Source organism: Spizellomyces punctatus (genome assembly GCF_000182565.1).
Source record: "Spizellomyces punctatus DAOM BR117 chromosome Unknown supercont1.13, whole genome shotgun sequence".
In the NCBI taxonomy this organism is placed as follows: Eukaryota; Fungi; Chytridiomycota; class Chytridiomycetes; order Spizellomycetales; family Spizellomycetaceae; genus Spizellomyces; species Spizellomyces punctatus.
The window spans coordinates 337,415-357,241 of NW_015971549.1; the positions used below are offsets into that span (position 1 = coordinate 337,415).

The 19,827-nt window shown below is 47.5% G+C and overlaps 6 protein-coding genes across 6 annotated transcripts; 4 read left to right on the plus strand and 2 right to left on the minus strand.

The window, feature by feature from the left end:
- Window positions 1–40: 40 nt before the first annotated feature.
- Window positions 41–1,407, plus strand: SPPG_06844 (nascent polypeptide-associated complex subunit beta). Its single transcript, XM_016755039.1, has 4 exons — window positions 41–149; window positions 572–802; window positions 867–1,127; window positions 1,188–1,407. Exons 2-3 carry the CDS (start codon window positions 583–585, stop codon window positions 1,106–1,108), a joined length of 462 nt encoding a protein of 153 aa, XP_016605888.1. The 5' UTR covers window positions 41–149; window positions 572–582; the 3' UTR covers window positions 1,109–1,127; window positions 1,188–1,407.
- Window positions 1,408–1,976: 569 nt separating this feature from the next.
- SPPG_06845 (uncharacterized protein) lies at window positions 1,977–5,945 on the plus strand. The gene is made up of 12 exons (XM_016755040.1): window positions 1,977–2,716; window positions 2,828–2,892; window positions 2,949–3,095; window positions 3,168–3,289; window positions 3,365–3,515; window positions 3,571–3,611; window positions 3,678–3,801; window positions 3,873–4,011; window positions 4,079–4,265; window positions 4,328–4,377; window positions 4,431–4,671; window positions 4,739–5,945. The coding sequence occupies exons 1-12, from the start codon at window positions 2,360–2,362 to the stop codon at window positions 5,650–5,652; spliced, it is 2,538 nt and encodes an 845-aa protein (XP_016605889.1). The 5' UTR covers window positions 1,977–2,359; the 3' UTR covers window positions 5,653–5,945.
- Window positions 5,836–10,031, minus strand: SPPG_06846 (uncharacterized protein). The gene is made up of 17 exons (XM_016755041.1): window positions 9,803–10,031; window positions 9,462–9,557; window positions 9,292–9,377; window positions 9,072–9,227; window positions 8,786–8,992; window positions 8,625–8,716; window positions 8,266–8,554; window positions 8,111–8,203; window positions 7,858–8,044; window positions 7,679–7,791; window positions 7,490–7,609; window positions 7,055–7,408; window positions 6,767–6,989; window positions 6,444–6,700; window positions 6,264–6,376; window positions 6,094–6,172; window positions 5,836–6,030 (listed from the first exon to the last, which is right to left on the minus strand). The coding sequence occupies exons 1-17, from the start codon at window positions 10,008–10,010 to the stop codon at window positions 5,989–5,991; spliced, it is 2,715 nt and encodes a 904-aa protein (XP_016605890.1). The 5' UTR covers window positions 10,011–10,031; the 3' UTR covers window positions 5,836–5,988.
- Window positions 10,032–10,042: 11 nt separating this feature from the next.
- SPPG_06847 (uncharacterized protein) lies at window positions 10,043–13,113 on the plus strand (the record flags this gene model as incomplete). Its single annotated transcript, XM_016755042.1, has 1 exon — window positions 10,043–13,113. The coding sequence occupies one exon, from the start codon at window positions 10,043–10,045 to the stop codon at window positions 13,013–13,015; it is 2,973 nt and encodes a 990-aa protein (XP_016605891.1). The 3' UTR covers window positions 13,016–13,113.
- A 1,389-nt stretch (window positions 13,114–14,502) lies between these two features.
- SPPG_06848 (uncharacterized protein) lies at window positions 14,503–16,644 on the minus strand (the record flags this gene model as incomplete). Its single annotated transcript, XM_016755043.1, has 5 exons — window positions 14,503–14,686; window positions 14,761–14,950; window positions 15,023–15,169; window positions 15,232–15,950; window positions 16,030–16,644. The coding sequence occupies 2 exons, from the start codon at window positions 16,642–16,644 to the stop codon at window positions 15,417–15,419; spliced, it is 1,149 nt and encodes a 382-aa protein (XP_016605892.1). The 3' UTR covers window positions 14,503–14,686; window positions 14,761–14,950; window positions 15,023–15,169; window positions 15,232–15,416.
- Window positions 16,645–16,803: 159 nt separating this feature from the next.
- SPPG_06849 (uncharacterized protein) lies at window positions 16,804–19,604 on the plus strand. The gene is made up of 7 exons (XM_016755044.1): window positions 16,804–17,000; window positions 17,154–17,821; window positions 18,319–18,383; window positions 18,475–18,494; window positions 18,579–18,631; window positions 18,703–19,146; window positions 19,242–19,604. The coding sequence occupies exons 2-7, from the start codon at window positions 17,331–17,333 to the stop codon at window positions 19,426–19,428; spliced, it is 1,260 nt and encodes a 419-aa protein (XP_016605893.1). The 5' UTR covers window positions 16,804–17,000; window positions 17,154–17,330; the 3' UTR covers window positions 19,429–19,604.
- The last annotated feature ends 223 nt before the right edge of the window (window positions 19,605–19,827 follow it).

The following is a 19,827-nucleotide window of genomic DNA, read 5'->3' on the forward strand; positions in this document are numbered from 1 at the left end:
AGCCTGTACAAGCCACAGACAGATGAGGAAGGTGTTGCTGAAAGAAAAATATCCCCCACGCAACTGTGTTGAGATCCTCGTTCTTGACCTTTTATTGAAGCAAATCCCCGCACGAGGAAGATTCCATTTCTTTCCGGTGGTTGGTGCAGGTGGGTATTTCGGGTTGTTTTTGTGAATCACAATCGGGCGAAAGTTTGTGGAGGGTGTATATTGCCGAGGTTGGAGAACTGCTGGAAAAGCGATGCGTTGCGCAGGAATGGAGAGCCATAACGTTGAGGAGGCTGGAAAGACACATATGCTGATGGAAATTGGAAACTGGGTCGAAGGGCCTCGCACGGGATGGAATCTGGAATTGCAGATCGTGGATGTCATTCTTGGATTCTTGACACTCGCCACGAGGTTAGATGGAAGGCGCACATATGTGTCCCTTTAGCGATTTGGATATTGATAGGAACGTGGAACGCACGCATTCTTGACATCTGATCATCCTGTGCATGCCTGAAAACCAATCTTGCGCCGTGGTCACTGCTATCATTGAAAGATGACTTATCCGATGGTGTCTTCAACCTAGATCTATTCACTATGAACGCAGAAAAGTTGGCAAAGCTGCAGGCGTCTGTCCGTATTGGAGGCAAGGGCACTCCCCGGCGAAAGGTGAAGAAGGTCCACAAGACCGCCGGAACTGACGACAAGAAGCTCCAAAGCCAGTTGAAGAAGCTGTCCGTCCAGCCCATTAGCGGTATTGAAGAGGTCAACATGTTCAAGACCGATGGCACTGTCATTCACTTTGCCGCCCCCAAAGGTTTGTAACGAATCATACAGACACGACATACATTTTTAGCGTAATGATTTTTTTTTTTTGGCAGTCCACGCCTCCATCGCTGCCAACACCTTTGTCATCTACGGTGCCGGTGAAAACAAGGAACTCACCGAGCTCGTTCCCGGTATCCTCAACCAATTGGGACCTGACTCGCTCACCAGCCTCCGGAAGTTGGCTGAGAGCTACCAAGCCGCTCACGCGCACCCCCACGGCAAAGAGGAGGAAGGAGATGATGACGTACCAGAGCTTGTTGAGACCTTTGACCAGGCTGAAGAGACCAAGGCGTAAGACAGTGGAGGCGCATCAAGTATGTGTGGGCCGGCTTCGATTTCATCACCGTGTTTTTGGTTTACTGATGGTGGCGTAGTTCCTGCAGTGTTTGCAAGAGGAGTGGAATGGTTTCTGTATAGTAGGTCGCGGGGAGCTGCGAATAGCCCGCCAAACTGTGGAAGAGATTGGCCATTGTTTGTCCATCTGCTGCTATTTTATAAATTAGCTACGATGTTGGGTTAGTTTGCGGGGCCACACCTGTTGATTAGTATGGCTTTTCTTTATAAATATACACGCCAAAACAAATTGTGCATGGTACACGTTTCTTGGCATAAAACAAAGGCTCATCAAGGGCTATTGCCACTGGTGACGCCGAGAGACACGCGATCATGTGGTGGGCAGGCAGAGAAACAATTCAACAATAGCAACGCTGAAGGAGTTTACGCACCGAGTTCAACCTGTGTATTGGTCCACTGCGCCGCATTGGGCGTTCAACTGGGATTCCAAGGATGATTGCATAAGCCGCACATTCCAAATTCGTGAGCGTTCTTCTCAAGGCTTTTTCATGTCTTGCGTTTGGCCTTTTATTCATGCAAAGTGCTTACACTTGTGCTTGCAAAAGGTGGGTAACCAAGTCCTTCTGTTGCAGAGGAGGAGACAGAAGATGCTCCATGGGTCCGTCCGTTAAAAAAAAAATGAAATCAAGCCCCCATCGCTCCGATGCTCCGATCGTGGTCCGCGCTTTTCTTGTCCTCCTGGGGTGCAAGCCGGGGATCCGGTTTGGCGAGAATTACCAGAATCCAAGCAAACCAAATGACATAGTAGTAAACAAAAAGGGTCACCCCCTTGGGACACCAAGAAGAGATCAAAAGCGCATTTCTCTCGCTTGGTTTTTTTGTGTCTGTCGTTTTTCGCCATCATCTCCCCCATCTGCTCATGTGGACGATTCGAGGCCACTGACGAGTGGTATCGTCACTGCAAACCCTTGCGGTGTATCCGTTTAGGCACCTACGTAGAGATCGACTAGTCTTTCTGGAGCAACCAACGTTGATTACTTCCCACCGAAACATCCCGACACCAATTGCGAACACGCGCCACGTTTTCATTTCCGCAGCACCTTGCAATCACTCCTTGTCTAGCACCAAAGAATATCAAGAGAGGAAAGCCAGGCTTTCTTTGTGTGGAACGTTATTGTGCAAAGTCCGCGGAGTGTGTGACTTTTTTCATCTCGAAAAGTTGGCACGATTTCAAAATCTCTTGAAAGTGGCAATGGGTGAAGACGATAACAAGGTGGAAATTACGGTTGAGAACGTTGAACCTACAGCTTCATTACGGCATAGACCGTGGTGGCTGTTCCGGCGGCGACGAAATGCTGATTCTCCGACCAGCCATGGACTCATGACGATAGCCTCAAATGGTCTCCGGGCGAATGATACAGGAACACCGTCATTGCATGAGCGCAGCGATTCAGGCACAGCTTCTTCACGAAATACAAATCTTTCAGTGAGCCAACAGAGTAAACGGTTTTTTCGAGAGTTTCTTTTGGGAAAATGGGATGCCTTTGATGACGCTGTGGAGAAGAGATACCAGGATGTCGTTTTAGCTTCCAACAGACCCGTCATGAAGGTGAGAAGGGAAAGCGAACTTGTCCCGCGAGTTGGCCGATCAGGCTGAAATTGTATTCCTGCGTCCAACGCCTTTTTTGCAACTACTTTTTCTCACCTGTATAAATCACAGGCAATGGCCATATTGATTCTCATTCACTACGTGTTTCTTCTCTTGAATTTCTACACGAATACTGGGTGGGTACATAGTACAATTCTGCCGCGATTCCGGTTTTACTTATTCTACATCTAAGACCAACTAGGGGAACCCTCACAGATCGGTTCACCAATATCGCTTTATATGTTGCCATTATCCCCGTTACGATCACCATGCCAATTCTAAGCTTCAGATCGAAGCCATTCCGGCCATGGATCCAACACATTATCGTTTGCGCCAACGGGTAAGACGACTGCTTGCGGACGACTCTTGTGCACCATCGTAAGACGGTTGATCTCTGTATGGTTCTTTATAGCTGGATATGGGCGTATGTCCTCTTGGCCAAAAGTGTACTGTGTAAAGCGGGCGCAGAGCCGCCTGAGAAATGCGTTGGATCGCAGACACTGAGCTCTGGGTTAACGCTATATGCAACCGTTGGTACGTAATGCGGCAGCCCAGTTTTTGCACGTCACAGCGTTAACGCCATCGTACAATATATCTCTATGTTCTTAGGTCCGCTATTTATGCTTGCGGTTTATAGACTAAACCGAGCCATCTGTCTTGCTGGAGCTGCGGTCTTTCTGGCATTGCTCACTTGGATATTGAGCGCAAGCGTGCGGATGTTATGGCAGAGTGTCATGTACCTCGCCGGCTTCTATTTATGGTTGGTTCAAAAAAAAATGGCGCATTAACCATGCATCATCTAACGGATTTGATAGGGCGACGTTGATTTCATATTGGAGCGAGAGAGTAGATCGAGGTAATGGCTGCTAACGGTTACCTTGGTGACTAGCACTTTCGACTAAATGAGGTTTCCATTTTTCAGATAACTTTTGTCTTCGTCAAGAGCTGAAAAGCCAAATAGAAGCCACTCGACAGGCTAAAGGTGGTGAAATTCGGGAAGCTGCAAGTAAACGACGGTTTGTTTCTTATATTTTCCACGAAATTAGGTAAGTTACTCTCACGATTAAAAGCCTTTTTGAGATAGATTGTTAACCGTGTGTCATGCTTTCTTTTGTAGAGTACCATTCAATACCGCGGTTCTAGGCTTTCACAATCTTGAAGATGAAGGCGCTTTTCATAACCTCGATAGCAGCCAACAATCTGTACTAGACGCGATCAAGAGCTCTTTCTCTATGATGGAGAGCGTTCTAAATGATGTGAGTATCTCCTATCATTGGTGTCCTCTCATGGTGCAGTGCATGTGACCTCGTCATGCATTTGTAGGTACTGGACTTTCAGAAAATGGAAGAAGGCCGGTTTGAATTACAGTCTCGACCCTTTGATATCACATCAACCGTGCGATCTGCAGCATATGCTTTTGCGTCAACTGCCCAGGAAAAAAACATTAATCTACAAATCTCGCTGGACCCGAGAATAGCAACCTCCGGCGGCGGCCAACTCCTTGGTGATGGTATGTAACTTTTGACATTTCAAGAGGTATGACAATGCTCAGATTCTGTATTCTGTTTGCAGACATCAGATTCCGACAAGTTTTGAACAACTTCGTGTCAAATGCTCTCAAGGTACGCTATGTTCTGCTGTCATGATAAATGCAGTACCTCATCGAAATTGGTAGTTTACGCCACGAGACGGTTGTGTTCAGATTGCTACCACTTTGGTTGACATGAATCGCGACAAGCACGATCTGGCAAAAGACATTGCACATACACCATCATCACTACCTCACAGTCTGACCATTCGAACATCGGTGAAAGATTCGGGCGTTGGTATTTCGCCTGAAGATCTGCCAAAGATGTTTCAGCCGTACATACAGATCAACAGTTGGAGTACACAGGGCGGAAAAGGGACGGGCTTAGGTATACCTTCAAGTGCTCATGATTCATCGGCCATTCGTACATCGACTTATTCATATGTGTGATTCAGGTCTGGCAATCTGCAAGCATATTATCCAATTGGCCGGCGGTACATGCGGTGTCGATTCATCGCTAGATCAGGGAAGCACGTTTTGGTTTGAGGTAACATGGCCGGTCGCCCAAGGTCCTACAATGGTTCGATCTTCAAGTCTTACTTCGAATCTCCGGAGGCCACCGGAGATCGACAATGAAAAACCCCGTCCGAAACCAGTGCTCCTGGCCAATTCGCTATCCACTTTAGGACATACTGTCGACTTGGGAGAGCCTCTGGCACCCGCACAATTGCCAGCCCAAGAGGCACAAACACAATCATTGCCGACATCCTCCTCCCCACTGGTGTCGTCACCGCCTTCGCGTGCTGCAACGCCACAAATGGTACAAGGACACGGCCGCTCACTTCGAGTTCTTATCGTGGACGACGACAAGATAACGCGGATGCTAATGAGCAGACTCTTGAACCAAATGGGCCACCGATATGAGAGCGCTGTGGATGGACAGGAAGCCGTTGATATACTGTTTCGAGCGAACGGGACTGGAACGAACGGAACGGCACGCTATTTGCGATTTGACGGGGACGCTCCACCCCCACCCGACGTTACGAATACCTCTGGCGCGATATTATCACTCCATGATCGCGTTGAAATCATTATCGAAAATTCCGCATCTCGTACAACTTCCCCTTCACAGCCATCAACTCCAGAACCCTTTGATGTTGTACTCATGGACAATCAAATGCCACGACTAACAGGCGCTGAAGCTGTCGCCGTGTTGAGACGAAATGGCATCCTTGTCCCCGTGGTTGGAATCACCGGGAACGCCTTGAAGGAGGATCAGGATCAGTTTGTCGCAGCTGGTGCGGACTTGGTCATTACCAAACCGCTAGCCAAAGGCAAACTCATCAGTGCTTTGCAGCTGATTCCGTAGGTGGTGTGGCGGGCTACCTTTTGGATCAGCATCTAGCCAAAAGAGGGAATCTTGAGCGTCATGGACGGGCCAAATTATTACAGTGTGGGGATTGGGGTAGAATGACAGCATGTAACATATTGGACTTGTTGTGTCACATTGTAAGAGGGAAACCCATTGGGTATCTTCTTGGTACATATGATTGGACAATTGATTTTTTCCTTAATGAAGTATTATTCATATAGAGTATTGCTTGGAAAGTTTATATACGGGTTGGGAATGCCCACTGTCCCAATGCCAAGCTTCGTTTGCGGCAACCACACATGAATTATCCTTTCTCACGAGTAATCTATTCATCTATCTTTTCCGTTCGTAACCATTAACAATGGGCTCGACGACCTAATCACAATACACACATTAGTAAAAACCTACTCAATCCAGGATGCCACAGACAACACTTACCGCGTACTCAAGCGGTTGAGGATCCAAACACCTTCTGAAAGCACAGGACTGAATTTCATCAACAAGGTTATTGAACAACCTATCAGCAGTCCAATAAAACCCCGTTAGCATCCACGCCTCACAGCCAGAACGCACTCAATCAAAAAAAAAAAAAGAAAAAGCAAGCTGACCTTTCATCTGTACAATATCGCCACATGTGCACTTTGAGCACCTCAATGTCAATTTGAATTTGTTGAAACCCAGTGGTGCCCAATGTCACGAGTCGGAGTTCCTCCATGTAGCACTTCAAAAAATTTAAAAGGAGAATGAACAACTTGGCATTCAACAACTCTAAGGGGCAACCCACATACCTTGACAACGAGCTTCGAAATGGCAGTCAAAATCGCCGACTTGCTCAACTCCACCTGCCCATAATACTCAACCCGTTCCGCAAACAACTTATCAATGTGACTTAAAAGGGGATCAAATTTTGCACTGGGTTTGTTTAGCCCTGCTGCAGACTTGAACGAACTGGTGGACGATGAATTGCGCATGTAAGAGTGGGAGGTGGAACCCGTTCGGGAGTGGCCTGCTGTTGATGGTCTGCTGTTTGCTCGGGTTGCCTCGGCTACGATATCAGAGAGCTTGTGATTAGCAAAGAGCAGATTCGTAGCTAGACCTAGAGTAGACATACCGGACCGCCCCGGTCCTCGATCTCTCCTCGCGAATGAACCATCGTCTTGATATAGTTGGTCAACGTCGTGCTCCATTGCACTCATTCTGTCCAAAACGGCAATCCACGCATCAGATGCACCGTTAGCGGTTGTCAGTTTGAGCCAAGGTGTGGTTTGAAGATGGTTCTGTACTACTAGGGTCAAGTCCTGGGCAATTCGTTCTACATAGAGCCTTACTAGACGCTGAGGAGACGGACCGGCGTAAATTACGGAGGTAAATTACTATCCAATGTGAGGATGAAACAGACCTGAGCCGCTGTCTTGCAAATACCAGAAATCTCTCGCGCTCGAGCCATCGTTTCGTGGGACGTCCCAGAGGCTTGAGATCGATTGCCGCCACGGTTCGCATAACCCGGCCCCGCGGCACCTGCGACCGTTCCACCGCTAGCGGTCACAACCATCAACTGCGGCCGGCGCATTGATTGGGTGGATATCTGAGCATCGGCGGCATCGCCTTTTCGGGAGAATAAAACATCGGTATAGGCGGACATTACGCCCTCTACGGTGCCCAAGGAAAGCTCCAATGCAGAACGGGACATCATCAGAGTTGTGAGTGGTGGAGGTACTGGATCGTTTGAGCCTTTAGGCGGATTATTAATTGCCTTTTGTGGCATGATAATCGTATTAGCTGGAACTATCCCTTTATGATATCGAAAACTTGCACTCTGACACATCAAACTTACAATCATGTCCTCGGTAAATGAGAGCCAGAACACGTCTAAACCCCGCTGTATCTGATCCAAAATATCATCCGTTCCAAAAACAGAGTGCTTCATGAAGTCGATATTGGGACTAATAAATCTCTAGGTATTCAAAAGTCGAAAATCAATAATGGAAAGTCCGGCGCTGTGAATAGGTATCGATTATTTTACCTCGAGAATTGGCAAATACTGGTTTATCAACGTATTTTTCATCCATGCGTTCAGATCCTTGATGAATACAGCCAAATCCAGATCCTTGGACTGTTGAATATCTTTATACCGATCTACAAGAATAGCATGATTTAGAAACTCCTCAATTAACCCATGAATGATCAGGACAGTCTGCCTACTGAAAAACTCTTTTTTGATCTTGCCAAAAACGGCTGTAATAACTTTACTGAGCAATTCAAAAGACATGGCGTTAATCCTCCTGTCCACTTTTCCAACTCGCTTCAATGGCTCCATGTCCTGCACATCCTTATGAACACGATCCAGAACATGTATATACGAGAGTGGAGATATTTTGGTGATATCATCCTGATAAGCAAGAGGAGGACTTAGATATAAAGATATCAACCATTGCTATGCCCATGTTCTTCATACCGGAATATGCAGAAGCCGCTCGATGACGTCGATATAATCCTTAGTGATTGATTCTACAGTGGCTACTAACGCAGAGCGAACCTCTTCCTGTTGCTACAAGGTGTACAAAGAGATTCAATTTCCAATTCAACACCTCAGTTTCACTGCCATTTTACCTCCGGCGACATCTTTGCAAAAGCGTTGGGCCTCAAGTCCCCAGTTTTGGTGTCGGGGGACGAAGCATTCTCTTTGGAAGTCAAAAAGAAGGTATAATAGCATTCTACAAAGCTTGCAAAGTCCCGAACGTAAGTATTGTCGAAATACTGTATCTTCTCCATTGCTAGTTGAACGTCGGATGGCAGAGGTTCTCCCGAAAGCTCAGATGCAGGTTTGGCATCTGATATCTGGATATTGTTCATATGCTTCAAGCAGTTGATTTTGATTTGTTTTAGCTGGGCCGTGGCGCTATGCAATTGCAGTTGTGAGAATGAATATTCATACGGAAAGCAAACTTTAAAATAGTAGGGCGACTTACGCACGTAGATACGCTCGTGCCAGTTCAACAGGGAACATGGCATTCAATCCTATCAATAATCCGACGCATTCAGATATCTCTGCTAATGTTGACTACAGTAATGGTATGTATTAGATACCGTAGGTCAGCAGATATAGCAGTGGATGTTCATGTACGCATACCTGATCACTGTTGAGCTTTTGTTTAATAAGTCGAGCGACCTTATCAATTATCGTGCGGCATTCCTCCTCAATTTTGGAAAACACGGACATATGCCGATATCGTTCCAGCAGATTCGAAACACGTGAGTAATATCGAACCGCCTGGGCATGTTGACCTTTGTCGACGCATTCGTGTAGGCGGTTTGGAAGTTCAATCACAAAGTTGAGCTGCATTGATCAGGTTTTTGTCATCAGGAGAGAATCTTTCGTAATCAGAGCTGCGACTGATCGGTCAAATGCACTGCACCTTTTTAAGTAGGTTATCGACGCCGTTAAGTTGGTGCAGCTTTGCCCGCTGATCTTGCAACCCATTGTTTATGGTTGTTGACGAGTCACTGATTTTAGCAATGCTCTTTGAAAGCTGGTCCATTTCACTTTCCATGTTTTCAACGTTCGTTTTCATCTAATGGACCCATCCATCCAGATCAGATATCCAATCGTGGAGAGCACCACGGTCGCCGTCAAACCTTTCGTATTGTGTCTGTCGCGCTAATGAACTTGCTGTAGTTTTCGTAAACCAGGGTTTTCATATCACCGTCCAATTGCTTGATTTCTGGGCAACCATAACAAGGAAAGCAAGGTGGTCAACCGTTGTGAACACCAGCACATATTTCTTCATGCCCGCACCTGTCCGCACCTGCAACGAGCTCATTGTCGCGCTGTATCAGATCTGGCAGCGCCATCTCGTTCATCAATTTATTGAGGTGCAGCTCGGCATTGAAGGCATGGTTGTCTATTTAAGAAAAGAGAATTTCATTTAGGCATCAGTCGAAAGAAACCACTATTTCATTGCGCTCAATCTGTCTCTCTTGAGACATAATCATTAGGCCAAGTTCATCCTCACAGCACAGCGTCCCTTTCTCGTATAACAAGACGTCAGCCCTAATCCTGCAACGCGTGGTTGACATCTGTTCCATGCCTGGCATGTTGCATTGACGCCATCCGAAGCATCCTATATCCTCCATTATAGCCACTAACCTATATCCAAGGGATCTGGTGGCTTCTCCTTTTTGATAGTGGCCTGAGGAGCACTCTCCCCTCCAATCCCATAGTACTGCTTCAGCAGATCTCGCCTTTTCCGCTGACGAGCCGCAGCACGACTCCCATCGCCAGCGTCAGGGGTAGGTCCTCTCGGGGAAGTTGGACTGTGATCTGGCTTTGGAGATGTCGCTACTGGGGACAGCATCTTTTTTGCATATCAAAATGCGTGGGTGCAGGATGGGGGAAGAGCGATGGTGCCCATTGGAAGCCGTAAGCAATGACGGTCACGTGTCTAGGCTGACTCACACACCTGCTCACCGTCGCCGCGCGATCTTGCCATCTACTGAGAGTGGGATGGCCACAAATGGAAGAGTGCCTGACCGGCAAGGAAGGGTGGGTGGTTTTCAACCGATAGCATCATCCAATCTCTCTGCCCCCGCGTCTGCCTCCTCATTTGGACTTGATGTGGATGCATTTTTAGCCCCAGATTTCGACGTGAAAGAGTGGATTAATGACGCACTGGCTGCACCAGCGGCCGCGCTCAGAGCCCGACGGCAAAGCAATGCAGAAGGTAACAGCGAGTCAGAAGTGGACTCAGAACCATTTGCGGGTTCAGAAGAAAAGGTCGAGGATACGTTGGAAGCGTCCGGATTGGGTGTGGGAGAGGTGGCAAAGGAGCGGACGAGTATCTCGAGCAAGCCAAGTCAAGCATCCGCAGGAGATCCATCTTCTTCAATGTCGGTAGAACAGTGCGCGTCAAATTTGGTTCTCAAACTCCAGTTGCTTAGTTTGGATATTTCGACCAAGTTTGAACAGTTGAGTGAGGAGGCGGTTCGGAATATACCACGGACGTTGTATAATCTCGACTTGATCCGAAAGGACGCACAGAGAGTAAGAGAAGCGATTGACGATGCTCGGCGAGGATTTGACCAGGCTGAACGAGGCGCAGGGGGAGCCTTCAAAGACCTGGTGAGGCTCGATCAAGTCCGGAATCGGATGGCGTCAACAAGACTGGCCTTGAAAGAAGCCGAGAATTGGAGTACGCTTTCTGGTGAGATGGACGCAATCTTTTCAGCTAGAGACTACACGAAAGCCTCGATTCGGCTGGAAGAAGCGCAAAGGTCTCTAGGTCTTCTTGCCGCGACCCCAGATTACGAAGAGCGACGGGATCTTTTGGCCAACTTGCAGAACCAACTCGAGACATCACTCAGCCCACAGCTTACCGCTGCCCTGAATGATCATGATGCAGAGGCTGTGCGAAAGCTTTATAACGTTTATAATCGCATACAACGATCGGATGAGTTTACAAAGCTGTACAACAAGTCTCGCATATCTGCATTGGTCAGGTTCTGGCAACAATATGACGAAGAGCTAACAATACGGGTGGCAGCATCCGGAGGAGACCAAGAATTCGGACATTGGTTGAACCAATTTTACGATGAGATTTTGATGGTACTCAAGAAAGAACTATCATGGTGTGCATACATATTTCCCAGCCCGCAAAAAGTACTACACGATTTGGTACAAGAAGTTTTCGAAGCTTTGCAGCCCACTGCTGGGAGCAGGATCAGAGGACTTGCGAGTAGACTTAAGGATTCGTGCTTGCCCAGCATTGTGAATGCATATCAAGCCACGGTCCAGTTTGGGATTAAAGTGGAGAAGCTTCTGTTCTTTTCCAACGCTACCAAGGAAGCGTCGAGCCCTACTCGAAGCGAAAACTCTAAAGAACGCTTGTCGGTGGATTCGCATCGAAGCGACGTTACTGCACCTGCGCATGATGACCTCAGCAATTGGGGGAATATCGTCTTTGAACCCTTTGTCACCTTTCAACAAGGTTATGATAAGCACGAACGAAATTACCTCCTATTCGCATCCTCAACCATACTTGCGCTGGACAAGAAGACGGATTATATGGAGCTAGCACGCGTTATGACTGAATCGGTGGCAAAGCTCTTTTCGTTTGCTGAAGCCGCTGTGGGACGTTGTCGATTATTTACTACCGGTTTTGGTGCTGGTGGTTTGGTCGATGCTCTAAATGACTATTTTGCGGCTGTCTTTAGTCGATACGGCAATCTTGTGCAACAATTGCGAGGCGATGTGGGACTGGATAAACCTGCACTGCAACGTACCAATAACGAATTGGATGATGACGACGAATACGATTTTGGGAGCGGAGAATTGGGAAGACAAGAATGGGGAAACTTTCAGGTTGGATTACGGTTATTGGGATTGTGCAGTGCGATCAATAAGCGGCTCATGAGCTTTGATCGCGTTTTACGAAACGGTCTTGGTGGAATTGTTAGGCGAAGATTGGATGTTGGATGGGACACGCCAATGAACTTTTGGGTGGATGAGAAAGAGCATGGGGAAGAATGCTGGGCCAGCTTCAGATTACTGAGCATGTCCACTCTGAACAGTTACAAGCTCCGAAACGTCCTCAGTGCCTTTGAAGCAATTGGTGATGGAGCCAATATCCAAGCTGTGCGAGATAACTCAATCGAAGGCGAGCCTCGACTATTTGAACGGGCGCTGCTCCATCTGAATACCCTTACCACCACATTTCAACGCTTTGTTTTTGACACCTTATTCGCGGTGGTTGAAAAGCAGCTGGCACCTTTACCCAGCATGGATATCTGGAACTCGAATGCGCCCACAACCGCAGGCCCTTTCAATCTCGACGTCCCTCAATTCAGCTTGTCACCATTATCCTACATCACGCGTATTGGCGAACACCTCCTAACCCTCCCGCAACAACTCGAACTCTATGTGGACGATGACGCTCTAAAATTCTCAATAAAAACCCTCCCTTATCTCAGTCCAAAAGACTTTGATTACAATGAAGAAGATATACCACCGGAAGAAGACGACGTGACGCATCTGTGGATCACATCGGTCTCGCGCGGCACAATGTCAACTTACATCAACTCCCTCCTACGCATCCCCCGATTAAGCCAGCACGGTACAAAACAACTCTTGACGGATGTGGGATACGTTGCCAACGTGTTTGCAGCCATGGATATCGAGCTCTTGCCAGAATTTCGGCGAGTGCATGCGCTTTTGGATATGGACGATGCGCAGGTGAAGGCGAGATTTGTCAAAGTTAGACAGGGTAAACCGGAGGTTGAAGGAGATGGATTTATCTTTGGTGATGAGGATTTGGTTAGGAGGGTGACGGGAATTCGGGGAATTGATGTTGGCAGGTACCCTTGAGGATGTAGATCCTTTTATCCATTTCGAAGGATTTAATAATAACGATAAAGATACAAAACTGGCTGGAACACGGATACAGTTTTGGTTGTGTCAATTGAATTGGTTGACGTGCTATAATCATGTACTCCTGAGACATGAACCGAGATGACGGCTACCTGAGCCCTTACATAATGTGGAATCAATGTTATGCACAACTGGCCATTAGACAGCGTAGGCGATCCCCATACTAGTAGACATTGTGTATGGAGAAAAAAAAAAGTTGTTAACACGCTTGTACTGTGACCAGTTGGCAACAAAGGGCAAACATGATCTGGGGGGTCGGCAACAAAGGGCAAACATGATTTGGGGAGCATCAAGGCATGCTCCACCGAAATGGGACGTGGGCTGCTGATTTCTTCGGAACACAGTCTTGGAGTCTGGAGAATTGCTTTCCTCCCTTGCTCATGCATAGATCAGTGGCAGGGAAGTGCAAGCGAAAAAGGGCACAGCCGCGAGAGTCATCCGTTGCGGCCTTCCACATGCTGAAAGGTTTTTTGTTTGCGCATATAACCCTTTGTGACATGTAACGCCCTCGCTCGGCACTCCAGCCTTGCTGATGACAAACCTGCTGTTCCACAACCAGGTGAAGCCCGCCCTCCAAAAAACAAGAAAAAGACAGCGATCAACCCATGTCCTGAACTTTGCTCAAGGGCACGCACGCCAAGAAAATGCAAAGGAAAAAAGGAGGGAGGAAGAAAAAACAAGAGAAATAACGTCAACGCGTCAACCATAAAAGAAACACGAGCTGCGAGGTTTGAACGCGTGAGTCCTTGAGACGAACTGCCGGGCGAATTTGTCCGAAAGTTGGGACAATTTTGGAGAAATCTTCTTTTTAGTGTAGAGGTGACAGAAAATGGCACTAGCTACTGCATCAGGGAATAAACCGGCGACAACCGGTTTGGAAAAGCTAAGCTACTACTAAGCAATTATACACGCAATACGTAACGGTTGTTCTAACCGGATAATTGCCCACCACCACACACGGTCCCTACCAGGCCTTGATCTGGAACTCTTGATGGCATTGAAGCCAGAGTCTTTGCAACATTGGGGAGACTCGCAAGCTGGAGGATCTTCAGTGACAAGGCTTGGAGACTAAAAACTGCATGTCAGCGACAGAATAATATGAAAAGAGATGATGCCATTGGTACATACCAACCAAGCTCAACAAGTGTAGCAGCATAATAGCAGCTTTGTTGGTTCCGAGGCTGCGCTGGTTCCAGTTGCTTGTAGTCATCAGGAGGGCGAGGTCCTCAGCACCACCACATCTGCATTCTCATGATGGACTTGAGAGTCGCGATGAGGGTTGCGCAGATGCTTTGAGAGTCAAGGATGGGTAAAGAGGAAAGAGGGAAGAGGGAGCAGGTCCCCTTTTATAGACCTTTGGCATGCGCCTCACCGCGGTTTAAAAAAAAAAACGTTACATGCATGCCACACTGCTTTGAGCGATGGGGGGTTCTGATTATGCGATATGATTAACCGGATTGAGCCGGATAATAATGGGTCCTAGTGCCATTTTCAATCACCTCCACACTATGTACAAGACTTGTCTTCCGCCCTTTCTTTTGTTTACGCTTTTTTTCAAAATGTCGCCTGAAAGCTCTCCAAGTATTTCTTCCGATTGTAATGCTCAAACTAGGGCATTTTTCTGATCAAAAACTTGTAGATCGAGAGAAAGAAAATCGACATGGCAGAGGAAAAAAGCTCACCTTGTTATCCGCCCATGTCATGACTCCCCACGCCACCATGGCTGGAGGTCCAAAAAACAACGCTTGCCGGCTGATGCGTTTCCAAAATTTAAACAATCCCGGGTTGAGGAAACCTTTCATGGGGTTGGTGTAAAAGGGTGACAGACCGTATTCACGAAAACCGTTAATGTGTGAAAGATTGCCCCACCATCTATTTTGCATGAGGGGTTTACTGATGTGTACAATGCTGAATTCTAAATCCATCTGATACGAGACAACTCACTTGTGTTCTAGAGGCATTTTTTGTCAAAAGCTAAGGCAAGCGGATACTCTTGTGTGTGTGTGTGCTCGAGCAAATCGACAGGGGACTTTGACAAAAGACAAAAAAGTGTAAACACCGATCTCGGGTGTTTTACGGAGAGACAGACGGCTGGTGCGGTCAACATTAACACCCCCTTTCATTATTACCGATGAATTACGTGGGCCCCTTACACTGTCCTTGTGGTTTTCTCCTACGTAACTCGTTTTCGGTAAATTCCTGGGCGGGGCTTTTTTCGCCTTTGTGATCGCTGGTGAGTACATCCATTTGGTCAGCAAACCCAAATCCTGTTTCTAAGCGCATGTCAAGCATATGTTTGTTTTCTCGGGTATCTGGTATGATTATAACATTTTTACATTTACCCAATATCTAGTCGTCCCGTGTCATCCCTCCCAACATCACACGCATGAGTCCACCCACATTCACATCCTTTCACGCGCTTGACATTGCGAAAAGTGAGACTAACCCGTGTTCCCCGCTCAATAGCCCGTCCATGCACGATATCTGTCCGCCGTGGGCGAATAGAATGCTCCCATTGATATCTGGCATTTCCCGACATGACCAGCAGTGACCGAGGTGGAAGATGGATATTTATGCAATGATATGAGAATGGTTTACACGGATTGCTCACAGTGGTGGACGGTGTCTCTTCTGGTCGCCGAAATTCCATGACAACTCCGCTTCCCAGACTTAGAGCAATCACCACGTCCCCAAAGATCGAATGTCGATCGGCGTGAGGCGCAATTCCGGCGCTCGGCCAATACTCATTGACGGTCAACTGATCGGGCGTCGAATGCAAAGGAAATGTGCGGCAATACCTACTTAAAATTTCTTGACCCCATGGTGGTATAGGGTCAATGATGGATGTGTCAAAATCCACCGTGTTGAGCGGCTACAGGACGGTTTGAAAAGAGAAAATTGAGCCCCGCCCAAAAAAAAAAAGAGCTCCGCTCAGCTGGACAAGTACTAACGTAATCAAATCGATAACCATAATGCTGAACTCGACGCTTGTTGAGGCTGACCCAACTATTGGCATTGTCCTTGACACATGCCAACAGATTCTGCTCTTCCTCGCAATCTACAAAGTCATGCAAGAGGAACAGCCCAGGGACTGCCTCCATAACATCCTTTGGATCGGAAAGAGCAATATCCAGGGAGACACGGGTCGTAAAGGTCAGCAGGAGTGGCTTGGAGTTGGAGTGGGGAATTGGGATCGGACTATTGTTCAAAACGGTGTAAGCCTGGAAAGCTGCTGTGGGTGTGTTGTAGACCGCATAGGAATATGGTTTTCCTAGCATCATTTCGACACCCAGGAATCCTTCAAAAGCACCAAAGGCCCTTTCAAGGTCATCCACCGACACTCCTCCCACGTCCCCTGTGCTCCCTGCATTCAAAATAACAATAAATCTCGTTGGGTCCTGTCCATTTTCCACGTCGACAACCAGCTCAGAAAGTGGCAGGTTTTCACTTTTAGCGAAAATATCCAGTTGTGTCGCGCGCTTCCGAGCAAGCTTGTGTGCCTCCCGTAGGATACGCTTCTGGTTGGATAGTGAGCCTGTGGAATGTCCTGATGCGTCGGCGGCCATGAGCAAAAGGGAAAACCCTGTTGAAACTGATCTTGAAATGATGGGCTGTCCTTGTTGCCATGGCAACTGATATCCAAATTCTGCTTGATGTTTTGCTAGCTAGTGTGAAAAGGAACACTTGCGCAAACAAACCCAGCATTACCAAAATGATTTTTGAACGACTTTTGAAAGGAAAAAGGCATCTTTTTTTGTAATCAAATGGGCGCTTGCAAGCGTTAAAGTCCGCCAAGAGCCGAAGGGCCGAAAAATGCGGCGGAAGCGGAAGTCGTAAAGCGGTAGGGAGCAGTGACGCCCCGATGGAGGGATGTTTGCGGAGAACCTGTTTTGTCGCCCGTTTATCGTCCCCCGTCCAAAGCGTAAGTCAAAACGGCGGAGTCTGTCGGGCGAAAAAGAAGGAAAAAGACCAGGAATTGGGACAGCCCAACCACAAGAAAAAAAAAAAAGAAAACGAAACTGCCGTGAAATTTCAATTAACCTCCTAAATTCAGCCTGACCCCCCTTCCTTTCAGGGTTGGTTTTCCCCGTCGAAGCTATTGGCGCACCGAGCAATTGGTAACCACGACCACGGCCAGATGGAACAGATATTTGGATTGCGACCCTCCCCCGCCATCTTTTCCAAGTTTCCTGTCGTCGTCCATTCGCGTTTTTTGACCTTTTGAGGGCCTTCCTGATTTTCAAAGGGATTCATGTGGCCTTCCCCTCATGGGAGAGGTTATAGCTCTTCCTATGCGGACGCTGCTTGTCAGCAGCATCCACCACTACCACCTCCAGTATCCACCGTAGCTCAATCGGAACATTCGTATAGTTCTTCTCCATTAAATGCCCGTCCATCCTCTTCTTCCTCCTCTACCTCTCATCCGAATGAAATGAGCCATTATCGTCAGCAATACCCAACTGCTCCATACATGCCTTTGACGGCTGAGCAGCGCATACAGCGACCCCCAGCTGAGCACACTACTTTTACGCCGCATCGGACATCCCATTCGCTCTCATCTCACCCATCCGTTCCGTCGTCACAATATTATGGTGAACTTGCCCACTACGACAGCAGCGATCTCAATCCGCGACCGATCACGAGTCCATTTTACATCGAACAACCGCGACAATCACAGGAACCACAACAATTGCACCCTCGATTGCCAGAGGGTGACAGGGTCGATGAACGTGTTCAAGGACGGTAAGTTTGTTATCATGTTCACAAAGCAGTGGTATTTTGGACTACATTTGTGTGTGCAATGGCTGAGGTTTGCTGGGTCAAAAGAAAACAACTAGTCAGGTTTAAGGTGGCATTTGTTCACATTACATTTTTCTTTGCTGGGGGGGGGTCAACTGCGGAGTTGGGGAAGGTCGCGCAGTGATGACACGCGTTTTACGCTCGTTGGTTGCCTTTTCGTCGTGCGTTTGTAAGATCGATGCCCTTTTTTTTTCCGGGCGTTGACTCTTGGCGTGACCAAAAGGGCAATAAAGAACGGGAGGGAAAAGATCGTAAAGAAGGGGGAGGGGGGGAGGTTGAGGGTCATAAAAAACGTAGCCCGTGGGGTTACAATGGGATCTCTCAAGTAACGCGCGACGATATTTTAAAAACGAACTTGATGTTGCCAGACATGCTTATACTTCTTCTATCACCCTCCCACGATTTCCCTAACCCTCCATGATTTATCCGGGCACCGATAGACGATACGAACTTCGAATTCGACAGCAACCTGCTCGAGCACGCATGTCGGGATTTGGAAATTCAGGTACAGAAAGTTAAGACTAGTTACCCACTTGGCGCGCGATTTTTGCTCGTTAGGAACACTTGGATTAATACGCTTTGCTTTATAATAACAGACCGACGACCGGTCGACCCAGTAAGTCTCGCAACTTTCAACTGTCATGTGTGTCGTTGTCGCATCCCGTTGTGCTCACCGTTGTTTCTTTTTTTTTTGTAACAGCCACCGATACTGCAGCTCTATGCGTATGGTCCCCGCGGTGTAGAAAACATAGAGTACGTACGAATAGAAAAAAAACTTTTTGACATTATGGATTGGAAATACTGATATACGCTTTTGCAAATAGCATCGACGAGGCCTGCCAGCTTGTCGTCCACGCATCGCTCTGGAGTTCAGATGGCTCAGAGGACCGCAACATTGTCGTTAGTCCATACTACTACGTCACACGACGGGAAGGTGCAGACAACGAGGAAAGAGGCGACGCCGACGACGAACGCATCGAATTTGGGTCCCCATCCATGTCTCGTCGCTTGAGTGGATCTGGCGGCGCTCCTAGCGAAAGCATGTTGGAACGGCGAAAGAGCACTGGGAGCGTCAGCCGGGAGATGCCGCGTGAAACGGATCAGAGGCGCGACATGATCCAAACGCTGGTGGGATCTGTGGTGAGCCCTTGCGTCGCACTGGAGGATCTTGAAGAGCGAGAAGGCCTCTTTTTTGTCTTTCATGACCTATCCATACGAACACCTGGACAGTACCGGATTCGGTTTAGTCTATTGAAGCTCTCAAGCAAGTACGTATCGACTGTGTGTGTATGTGTGCAATGGACCTTCTTTTTTTTATTCATAGGATTTCTTCTTTTTTATGTTGTTGTTTTCGCTGGATTAGGGCAACAGTAGATGGAGCCGATCCAGGAACACCCATCCTTGCAACAGCCATGAGTGATGTGGTTTCCGTGTATCAACCAAAGCGTTTTCCCGGTCTATTGGGCACGACTGAATTATCGGAATGCTTTGCACGACAAGGCATACCCATCCATGTACGAAGAAACCGAACAAAGAAACGAGGCGATTGAAAGGAACCCTTTATTTTTTTTTTTCTTTTTACTTGAGTCGTAATATGTGTGAAAGGGAGTAATTTGATGAGACTGTATAGATTTTCCAACTGAATTCAGGATCATTATGCATCGACATCGTGCAATACAATGAGTATACATTGCATGATGAGAGTCTTCATGTCGCCCCGATGAATGAATTGCATACAAATGTTCTCCTTTTGTCGGTTGGCGAGTTAATCCTACTGCACGAAAGCTTTCTTGCCCATCTCCACATTCCAGAAGCAAATCAACGAAATATGTCCAAAACCCATCTCCTACCCTCCGAAACGCTCAGCCATCAACAAAAACCCAGCTCGCAGCTTCCCGTAGCGTCATGAAAGCAAGAGGAAAACAAAAGAGATGATCAGAATTCTATTG